We start from the raw sequence: 11,264 nt of genomic DNA, 5'->3' as shown, positions 1-11,264 counted from the left end.
ACTGCTGTATGAAAAGTGAATTTACTCTGTAAATCTTCACCCAAATCCTAATAAAAAAGAAAAAAAAAAAAAGATTTAATAACCTCAAATACACTCAGCACGCCATTGCCAAGAGCTCAGGCTCCATTTCATGTGCTTCTGGCTGACTAATAGACCTCTTGTATAAGCTGCCAAACATAGGTGGTGCTAACTCATGCAAAATAAAACAAGATGCTCATTAAAAAAAAAAAAAAAGGTAATGAAGCTCAGAAAGGTTAACTAAGCTGACCCAGATCCCTCAGCTAGAAAGCAGCTCTGACTCACCACCCAAGGGTCTCCCCAAGAATGGCACTGCAGGGCACTAAACTAGATTACAGATGGTTCACAGACCAACTTTGAAAAACACTGATAAGCAAAAAATAGTAAGGAAACCCCAACCTACACCTCACACCTTCTACAAAAACTAATTCAAAATGGACCATAGACTTAAATGTAAAACATAAAGCTATACCACTTTTAGAAAAATATAGGAAAAACTCTTGGGAATCTAGCGCTAGCCAAAGAGTTGTTAGACTTGATACCAAAAGCATAATACGCAAAAGGAAAACCAAGTAAATTGGACCTCATCAAAATTAGAAACACTTGTTCTGTGAAAAGCCATGTGAAGAGAATAAAAGACAATCTACAAACTGGGAGAAGATATGTACAAACCATATACCTGACAAAGAACTAGTAGCTAAAATATATAAAGAACTCTCAAAACTCAACAGAAAAAAAAAAGCAAACAATTCAAAATGTAAAATGGGCACAAGACATGAACAGACATTTCACCAAAGAGGATATACAATTGGCAAATAAACACATGAAGACAAGTTCAACATCACTAGCCGCTAGGGAAATGCTAATTAAGACCACAACGAGGTATCACTGGTGCTTTGATGGTGCAGTGGTTAAAGGATTCAGATGCTAACCAAAAGGTTTGCACCCACCAGCCACTCCATGGGAGAAAGATGAAGCAGTCTGCCTGTATAAAGATCATAAGCCTTGGAAACCCTATGGGACAGTTCTACTTTGTCCTATAGGGTCACTATGAGTCAGAATCGACTTGAAGACAGTAGGTTTCGTTTTTCATCTTGGAGATACCACTACACACCTCTCAGAATGGCTAAAATAAAAAAACAGTGACACCAGGGGTGGCAAGGATTTGGAAAAGCTGGACTATAAAATGGTATAGCCTCTCTGGAAAGCAGTTGGGCAGTTTCTTATAAAATTAAGCACATAACTGCTATATGATGCAGCAACTGCACTCTTTGGGCATTTATCCCAGAGAAATGAAAAGTTACGTTCACACCAAAATTTGTATACAAATGTTCATAGCAGCATTATTTGTCATAGCCAAAAACTGAATCAGCCAAGATGTCCTTCAACAAGTGAATGCTTAAACAAATCATGGTACATCCATACCATGGCATATTATTCAGCAATAAAAAGAAATGAAATATCGATACACACAACAACTTGGATGAAGCTCCAAGGAATTATACTGAGAATAAAAAACCCAATCCCAGTGCCAAGACAATTCAATGGGAAAAGAAGTGACTGAACTCTTGTTCAGTATTTTAACTGTGGTGATGAAGACACAAATCTACACATAAAATTGTACAGAAATGCACAAACACACAAATGAGTACAAGGGAAACTATGGAAATCTTCATAAGAACTGTGGATATTATCAATGTCAGTATCTCGGTTGTGATATTACACTATGTTGTTGTTGTTGTTGTTAGGTGCCATCAAGTCGGCTCTGATTCATAACAATCCTATGTGCAACAGAATGAAACATTACCCCTTTTACACTATTACACCATAGTTTTGCAAAAAGTTACCACTGCAGGAAACAGGGTAAAGTGAACATAAACTCTCACTCTGTACTTTTTCTTACAAAAGTGAATCTACAATTATCTCAATAGAAATTCTAATAACAAAGAAATGAAATCACAACATAAGAAATGTGTTCTATCCTCAATTTTCCTTCTGATTAAATAACCTAGGGGGCAAGTGTGCCTTCCCTCCTAACAGCTGCTTTACCCTTTCTAACGATGTCCTTGCAGACAAGAGAATCTAGCTAGATTTACTAACACACCTTTATTTGATGGTGTTTAGTTGTTTATTTTATCCAGATGGTATAATGTAAGGTTAAGAACACAGATTCTGGAGCCAGAGCATCAGGGTTCCATTCTCAGTTCTGACCTTTGGCCAGTTAGCTAAGGTCCCTCTGTACCTCAGTTACCTCATCTGCAAAACGGGTGTAACAAGCATACCAACATCACAGTGTTAAGACTTTGAAATCAATGAATGTATTTGTGTACACACACATATTTTTAAGTGTCTGGCACAAAGTGATGGCTATCATTATATTTACCATAACAAAGATTAAGGGACAATCGAGACATTTTAGAAAACTTTAGAAAGGCGGACCCAAGCCATATCACTTCTCAGAGGAGCCCCTTCACCCCTCAATTGCCCTGAAGGCAAGGGGCACGGGATACACCCACCTGCGCATTTCGTGCGGCTGATGAGGGGTGGCCCGGGGCGGCCAGTGCCGCCGTCACCGGGGCGCGTAAGCAGCACGCTGATTTCATACTCCGTGTCCGGGTCGAGGTGCCACAGTTTGTAGGTCTGCAAGTTGACAGCGTGCACCTCAGCCCAGGGCCCACGCGACATGCGGTACTCAATCTCCTTGCGTACGATCGGCCCGTCGCCGATGATGGAATTGGTGTTGAGCTGGATGATGAGGTAGGTGGGGCCGGCGCGCAGCAGCTGTGGGGGCGCGATGGGGGTGGGGGGCTCTGCGAAGGAACCGGGAAGAAGGTACGGGGGCCGGGGGGAGCCAGCGAACGCCATGTGAGACCCTGATCCCCAACTCCGCATCCCATCACACCCAATTCCCCAAAAGTCCCCTCCATCCTCCCAGTCCCCTCAGGCAGCCACCAAGCCCTGAACCAGATTGCCTCTCCCGCCCCACTAGGACCTCAGGCTCTAAAGAATGTTGTTGTTGTTGTTGTCACGTGCCGTGGAGTCGGACCCGACTCATAGCGACCCCTCCTTGGGTTTCCGAGGCAGTATCACTACGGAAGTAGGATTGCCCAACCTTCCTTCCGAGGAGTGGTTGGTGGGTTTGAACCGCCAGCCGGCTCTAAAGAATACCGGGTTCGAAAGCCTGCCAGGGTCCAACCTCAGTAAGACCTCCGCCCGCCCTCAGCCCACACCTTCACGCGCGCACACAACTCCGCATCCCCAAGTCTCAGCCCCCTCCCGCAGACCCCACGCCCCCTCTGGTCTACCCCTTGGCCTCACAGCCGGCTCTCACCTGACCCTGCCCACTCCTCAGGCCCCGCCCCTCCATTAGACCAAGCTCAGGTCAGACCCCGCCCCGAGACTGCGCTCTGCGGAAGTACCCGGCACCCAGGCCCGCGCACTGACCCTTGACGATGAGCTCAGCAAAGTTGGAGACGCCGGCGCCGCGCGGAGCCTGGGACACACAGCGGTACAGGTCCTGCTCGTCGCGGCCCACCGCGGCCAGAGGGAAGGTGGCCAGGAAGCGCCGGTGGCTGATATGCCGCACACCAGCCGCGGGCACCAGCACCCCGCTTTGACGCTGCAAGGAAGGACAGTAACAGGGTGAGGGGCGCCGGACACCGAGAGGCTCTGATTCCAGTCTCACCTGGGCAAGGGACAATAACTCTCCTGTCTCCATTTAACCATTCCTCCCCACGTGGGAAACCCAAGGAGGGGTCGCTATGAGTCAGGTTGGACTCTACAGCAGTGAGTTAGGTTTTGGCTTTGATTACCCAGGTGGGAAAGGCGCTCTGGTGACGTAGTGTCTAAGGCATTTGACTGCTAACCAGAAGGTTGGCGGTTCAAATCCACCAGCCACTCTGGGGAAGGAAGACTGGGCAATCTGCTTCCGTAAAGATTTACGCCTTGGAAACCCAAAAGGGATGGCTATGAGTCGGAATCGCCTTGATGGCAGTGAGTTTGATTTAGGTGAGGGGTTCCTGGAACCAGCTCCGCCACCCGCAGGGTGCGGCATTAGAGGCTGATTAAGACACTATGGTCGCTCTGCTTTTGGAGGAAAGATGGATTAGGGGATCCTGTAGCTATGCTCTGCCCTGGGAGAAGGGAGCACCCAAGGAGGTAGAGCGGAAACCTGGGCCTCACCATGAATGAAGGTAGAGCCGGGACGCTGTATAGGTGTTGGAAGATAAAGGAAAGTCTTAGCACTCCTCAAGGGAGCCAGGGCCCAAAAGAAGCGCCTCTGTAGCCAAGGTCCTAGCCCCCTTACCTGCAGGAGGAAGCGCTCTGCTTCTGCGGCCCTGCCTGCCGCCATGCACTGGAACGAGGCATTCTGCCCTGCGTTAACCTCCACGTCGCCCAGGCGGGAAAAGTGCGGAGCTTTTGCTGCAGAAATAAAAACGTGTGATGAGCTGGACCTGCGCCCCCTGCAGGCAGGAGTCGTGGCCGCCTGCACCCCTCTCTCCTGCGCCCCTCCCACTTGGGCTGGGACTCACCGCAGGGGTAGCTGAGAAGTAGGATGTCATCTAGGCCCATGTAGCCCCTACGGTCTGGGGAGATGAGGGCCTCAAACAGCACCTGGGAGAAGCAAGAGGGCCCATCATACTGATATTCCTCCAACTCTGCCTGGTGAGCTACCCACAAGAGCCCCCTAGCCCCATTCAGCTCTGCCCTAATCCCATTCCCCTTAACTAGCTGAGGTCAGTCCCACTCACACTGACCCTCCCCACCAAGGCAGCCTGGAAAAGGGAGACAGTAGCCAGAGCTAACAAGGTCAAGGCAAGAGGTTCCATCCCAATTCTGGGCGGTTACCTTCAAGCTGCAAAACAATTTTCCTAGCCAGACAGGGTTTCCAGGTAAGTATTGTTCCAATTTACCCTTGACCCTGGCCATAGACTATTCCTGTTCATAAAACCACCCCTGAAGCTGAACCCAGACTGACCTTGGTCACTGAATAACCCAGGGCTGACCACAGACCAACCCGTGATTTGACCACAGATTGACCCCTGATGCTGAACATAGACCAGCTCCAACCTCAGTCAGTCACTAATCCCTGACCTCAAGCTAACATTCTCCACCCCACCCCACAACCACAGGCTGACCCCAGACTGAACTCAGCCCACCTGATACTCATTGGGCCAGAAAGTGCTGACAGCAAGCTCAGCCTGGTGCCACTGACGGCCGTGGGATCCGGTCATATTCCATACAGCGCTGCCCAGGGGACCCCCATTGACACGCACATAGACACCCAGGGTGCCGGGACTGTGCCCATCTCTGCTGTACAGGAAGTAGCTGAACTGCACACAGTGGGTGTCATTCTCACTCAGGCTCTGGAAGATGACATGGGCCCGCTGACCTGGACCATGCTGGGATGCATTGACCATCAAGTAGGATCCTAGAAAAGAGCAGGAAGAGGCAGGAGCTGAGGCGGCTTGGGGGAGGACCAAGGTCACCTGGGCACTAGGCAGAAAGACAGAAACAAAGGACTGGAGGCACTTGGATCCACGGGAGTCGGGGGTTCTGAGTTCTAGTCCCAGCTCTGACTCACTAAATCCCTTCACTTCCCTGGGCCTCATTCCCAAAGAAGACAGTTGGAGCAGTGAAAAAAAGAAAAAGAAAAAACATAAATCTGACTTTGTCGAAAGTTCTATGGCTCCTTTCTACCTACAGAACCCTCCCAAGTGCGTGCCCTGCTGATCCTCAGTCTTCCCCATGTTCTGAACCATACTTGGAGGCAGAAGTCAAGAGCCTGACACATAATAGGCCCTCAAAATCCACCTCTTTCAAAGCCTTCCCTCCATATCCCACTGTGACTTCTCTCCCGGCCCTTGGATCACTATTAAAGTGCATGTCTCCACTACAGGCTCTGAATTGAAGCTGAATGAATGTGTAGAACAGAGATTGAATGAAAAGACTCTAGCTTCCCTTCCAGCCCTGACCCCAGAGTCTAAATTCCAGGGAAATAAACTCTCTTGATTTCTATGCTGGGAAAAAACAGACCCTGTCCCTTCCCTGGAGATCCAGGCTACGTGCTGGTGAGAAGCTGGGAAGCTGGACTCCGGAGGGTCTGGGTGGGAGATTATGGCTTCCCTTCTAGAGGGAAAAAACCCCAGCAGCTGCCAAGGGGCACCCTCAGCCACCCAGCAACGATGCCTCCCAGGCTTGGCTGCCAGCCAACACAAGCTCATTCAGATCCCAAACCACGAGGCTCCCTGCTCTGGGAGGACTCCCTGGGGACTCCACTGCTGCTGGTGGGGATCTCATTCATCACTGTGAGCCAAGAGCCATGTGGAGGCGGCTCCTGGATCAGTCCTGGTGGGGTGAGAGAGTAAACCCTAGAAGAGACACATCCGAGCCTCAACACAGCCCCTCTTACCTCCCTCCTCTCTCCTCCCCATGAGCAGCTGTGTGTGTCTTTCTCCCCCGCCTGTCTCACTTTGTTCTTGCCTCTTCTTCCCACTTCTGTGCCTCTCTTCTCTTTCCTTCAGTTTTTCTCCCATTCTCTAACCCTCTTCTTTTCTCTCATTTACTCCTTTTGTTCCTTCACTTTTCCTTCTCCTGCTCTCTGTCCTAGGTCTGAATCTTCCCCCTTCTTTCTCTCTCTTCTCTTCCCAACTCCCTCTCCTGGAATGTGGGCGCTAAGAGGGCAGTGACTGTGTCCACTGTGCTCAGCCCTCCGTCCCTAGAATCTAGCACTAACGGCTCTCAGTAAATACTACATTTCTCTCTCCCCTTTCTCATTGAGTATGTTGCAGAGCCCACACATGGTGGTCAGAGCTGCAAGAGGTGAATTTAAATCTGGTACCTGGTACCTGGTACCTGGTACCTGGTACCTAGTACCTGAGTATAGACGCTATGCCAGGCCAAAGCTGGGGCCTGGGGATATGGGGATGGGTCCCTGCCATGCCAGGTGCCTTTACAAATCACTCTCTCAGACAAGCCCAATTATGATACCTGCTAGTACATAGTTCAAACAAGGAGAGTCCTGTGGAAGCAGAGATGAATGGCCTACAGAGGCCACAGGGTGAGCAACTGCAGAAGAGGGAGGCAAGGAAGCCTCCAGGAGGCAGGACTAATAATGAGAGATGAGTTGTGAAGGCCATCTGCGCCACATCATGGAGGGCCCCCTCTCCTGTTGGCTTCAAGTCTCAGCCCCATCACTGGCTAGGCCTTTGATGCCCCACCCCCTGCACCCCAACAGCAGGTGCAATCTTAGCCATGCTGTGAGCTAATGAGGAAAGGCTCTGGCCCACTACTGTGACACAGGGAGGGTCTCCTTAGGCTGTCCATTTCTGGGGTTCAGTCAACAAGCACATTTGGTTCTCACACTACGCCATGGCCTCTGACCAACTTTAGCAGGAATAAAGTTGATAATTTGGCCTCCATCTGTCTTATCCTTTATTTCCCAATTGATTCTGAATCCATGCTGTTAAGAGAATGCTAAATTAGGAGTCCTCAAAGACCCCAAACAATAGTAACTAAACATTAATTCAGCCCCTACATTCCACCCCCATGCTATGTACTTCTTAGGCATTATCTAGCAGAACATGTTCTCCCCATTTTACAGTTAAGAAAATAGAGACTCAGAGAGGTTAAGTGACTTGCCCAAGGTCACACAGCTAGTAAAGTGATGGAACCAGGATTTGAAAATGAGTCTTCATGATTCTAGAGCCAGTGCTCTAAGGGGCCATCATCTGAATATGAGACCAATACAAGAACCCACATAATTATGCTCTAGACTCCTGGTCCAGTGCTCAGGATGACAAAAGTGTCCCATTCTGAAATAGGGGCAGAACAAAATAGAAGTTGGGAAGCATCTGGGTCTTCCAGGAAGAAAGGCACAAAGCGGGAAGTTTTTACACACATCCAGCCGCTGATGTTACTGCTCTGTCAGTATCTTCAAGTCCTGGGACGACCAGGGTTCAGAGACTCTCAGAAGAGCACCTCCATGAAGGTGGAGAATTCAGGAAGACCCAGCATGAGTGGGGTGGATCCTGAGCTAAGCTGCAAGGGGAGTAATGGGAAGTGGGTTTTAACCTACTTCATTACCTGGTCCTAAAACTACCTGATAAGTACAGTTGGACAGCATCCGGAGGGCTCCCCACTCACACTTACATAAGTCATTACAGAAACAAAAGCAGATGAGGCCCAAAGAGGTTAAGTAGAGTGCCCACAGTCACACAGCAGGTGGGTAGAGTGGTCCCTGGAAGGAGAGAAAAAGAGGATGGGGATGGTGACTAGACTCACCATGAGGCAGGTCCGCAGGGGTCCGGGTGCCAGGGTGGCTCCTCACTTGCTCCCACTGAAAGTCATTGTACTGGGCCTGGCTGTACTCACAGGGCACTCCTGGGTCACTCACTTCCTCGAAGGTGCAGCCGGCTGTGAGAGCAGGACCTGGTTAGCTCAGTGCAGGCCAGGGCTGCCGGCCAGGGAGGGCACCTAGGTCTGCCCTCCAGCCCCACCCCCACTGGCCCCTCCTTCTACCCAGGCCCACAGTCCTCTCTTCCCTCTCCTCAGGTCCCCCTTCAACTATTCCCACCCTCTAACAAAACACTCCACTCTGCCTTCTTCTCCCAAGGTTTCCCCTCACTATCCCTTCCCAATACCAAGACCTCCCACTCCCCCAAGCACTCCCCAGGACCCCACACACACAACTAGGCATCAGAGACCCTCCTCGGTGAATACTCAACTAAAAAGAACCAAACTCACTACCATCGAGTCAATTCCAACTCATAGCGACCCTCATTGGGTTTCCAAGACTGTAAATCTTTACGGAAGCAGAGTGCCTCATCTTTCTTCCACAGAGTGGCTGGTGGATTTGGACCTTTTGGTTAGCAGACAAAGGCCTTAACCATTACACCACCAGAGCTCCTTAAATACTATTTATCATTATTACTATATAATTGGAGTTTCATAACAACTCTGCAAGATCAGCACTAGAATTATTCCCATTTTACAGATGAGGAAACTGAAGCCCAAAGAGGGTGAGTGACTAAAGCCACACAGCTAGGTAGTGACAGAAGTGGGGTTTGAACTTTGGTCTCCTGGTTTCTAGCCAGTGTTCTATCACAATCTTTACATAGAAGACAGACAATGGACATTCCCCTGCCCCATCTCAGGATTGGCAAGATTATGAATGCCCTAAGCCAGCCCTGAGTGTCTCCTTAATGGAACAACAATCACCACCAATCATCTCTTGTTTACAAGGAGCCAGGCACCTTTAGCCAGTGCTAAATGTTCTAATGCAGAGTCTCGTTTAGACATCATCTTCTGAGGTAGGTACCACTATTGTTCCCATTTGACAGATGGTCTTAGGAGATTTAGTCATTTGCCCAAAGTCACCCACCCAGGTTTTTGCCTGCAGAGATGTGAAACACAAAAGCACACTCATACATGGAGTAGGCAGACACATGACTAAAGGAAGCAAATCCCCATGATTTAGAACCAGTAGTTACCAATATTACAGATTAAATGAGGAGAAAAGCTGGGAGTGTGGGGGACGGAAAGGAAGGAGGTGCTGAGATGGATGTGAGTCCTCTGCTTGGTAACAAGATCCGTATACCTCTGCTTGCTCCTCAGAGCCCTGAGCAGGCACCTAATAAATCTGAGAACACCACTGGTTCCGGGAGTAACTGCAATCCAGTACCCTGTGCTCACAACAGAACCTTAATGCTTGGGGCCCACTCACGAGTAGTCCTGACTCTTGAGGGATCTGAGACCCAGGAATCGCCAAGCAAGCAGTGAAGAAGCAGACACTGCTAGGCCCTGCCCTGGGTGTGTGCCAAACACTGGCACTTTTCCCATTTAACAGATGAGGTGACTGAGTGTGATAGTTGGAGCTGTGTGTCAACTTGGCTGGACCACAATTCTGTGTGGTTTAAGCAATTGTGATGTGGGTTGTTCCAATGATAGGATCAGATGTATATATTTTGAGCAGCCAATCCATTGAAAGGGAGTTTCTCTAGGGGTGTGGGCTGCTTCCAGTATATTTATGGACATCCTGGGAAAAGAGACCCTCTTCTGTGGATCAGGATTCTGTTGTGCTGCCTACAACTGTCCGTGAGTGAACAATCCACCATTCGGCCTGGAGATCTTGGATTCGTCATTCGTTGGAGTCAACAGCCAGTATACTGCCTGCCAACCTTGAGCTCCTCAGCCCCTGCAGCTGCATGAGTTGGGAAAAGCCTCCAGCTTGACGTTTGATCCAAGAACTTTGGACTTGCCAGCTTCTATAAGTGTGTGAGCCATTTTCATAAGATAGATTTATCTTTCTCTCTACATATATAAGCTTTACTGGTTTTGTTTCTCTAGAGAACCCAGTCTAACACACTGAGGTTCCAAAGGGTAAAGGAATTCACCCACATTATGACATTATAACATGGTGAAGATGACTAGAAGCACTTGCTGATGAAGATCAAAGACCATAGTCTTCAGTATGGATTACACCTCAACATAAATAAAACAAAAATCTTCACAACTGGACTAATAAGCAACATCATGATAAAGAGAGACAAGATTGAAGTTGTCAGGGATTTCATTTTCCTTGGATCCACAGTCAACATCCATGGAAGCAGCAGTGAAGAGATCAGACATCATATTGCACTGGGCAAATGTGCTGCCAAAGACCTTTTTAAAGTAAAGAAGCAAAGATGTCACTTTGAAGACTAAGGTGCGCCTAACCCAAGCCATGGTATTTTCAGTCGCCTCATAAGCATGTGAAAGCTGGGCAATGAATAAGGAAGACCAAAGAAGAGTTGATGCCTTTGAATTATGGTGTTGGCAAAGAAAACTGAAAATACCATAGACCACCAGAAGAACATCAAATCTAATCCTGGAAGAAATGCAGCCAGAAGGCTCCTTGGAAGCGAGAATGGCCAGACTTCATCTCATCTACTTTGGTCATGTGGTCAGTAGGGACCATTCCCTGGAGAAGGATATCATGCTTGATAAGTAGAGGGTCAGAGAAAAAGAGGAAGATCCAGGATGGACTACCACAGTGGATGCAATGATGGGCTCAAGTATAGCAAGGATTGTGAGGATGGTGCATGACTGGGCAGTGTTTCATTCTGTTGTACACAGGGTCACTATGAGTCAGAATTGACTCAATGGCACCTAACAACAACAACATAACATGGTAGATAAGTGAGTGGGTTTGGAGTCAGACAGACTTGAGATTGAATCTTGACTCTACAATATACCAACCCTTGTGA

General features: G+C 48.7%; 1 protein-coding gene across 1 annotated transcript in view; it reads right to left on the bottom strand.

The window, feature by feature from the left end:
* PTPRU (protein tyrosine phosphatase receptor type U) overlaps positions 1–11,264 on the bottom strand; it is a 111,780-nt gene that overhangs the window by 82,215 nt on the left and 18,301 nt on the right. The window contains exons 2-7 of the mRNA XM_007935844.2: positions 8,302–8,433; positions 5,178–5,449; positions 4,551–4,632; positions 4,325–4,440; positions 3,463–3,637; positions 2,535–2,828 (exon numbers count right to left, since the gene is read on the bottom strand). Of these exons, the coding sequence (XP_007934035.1) occupies positions 2,535–2,828; positions 3,463–3,637; positions 4,325–4,440; positions 4,551–4,632; positions 5,178–5,449; positions 8,302–8,433 (1,071 nt within the window). The remainder of the gene's footprint in view (positions 1–2,534; positions 2,829–3,462; positions 3,638–4,324; positions 4,441–4,550; positions 4,633–5,177; positions 5,450–8,301; positions 8,434–11,264) is intronic.

Source organism: Orycteropus afer, unplaced genomic scaffold (genome assembly GCF_000298275.1).
Source record: "Orycteropus afer afer isolate SDZICR_OR568_19922 unplaced genomic scaffold, OryAfe1.0 scaffold00031, whole genome shotgun sequence".
Taxonomy (NCBI): domain Eukaryota; kingdom Metazoa; phylum Chordata; class Mammalia; order Tubulidentata; family Orycteropodidae; genus Orycteropus; species Orycteropus afer.
The sequence above is the reverse complement of the archived record's forward strand: the minus strand, read 5'-3'. Positions and strand labels throughout refer to the sequence as shown.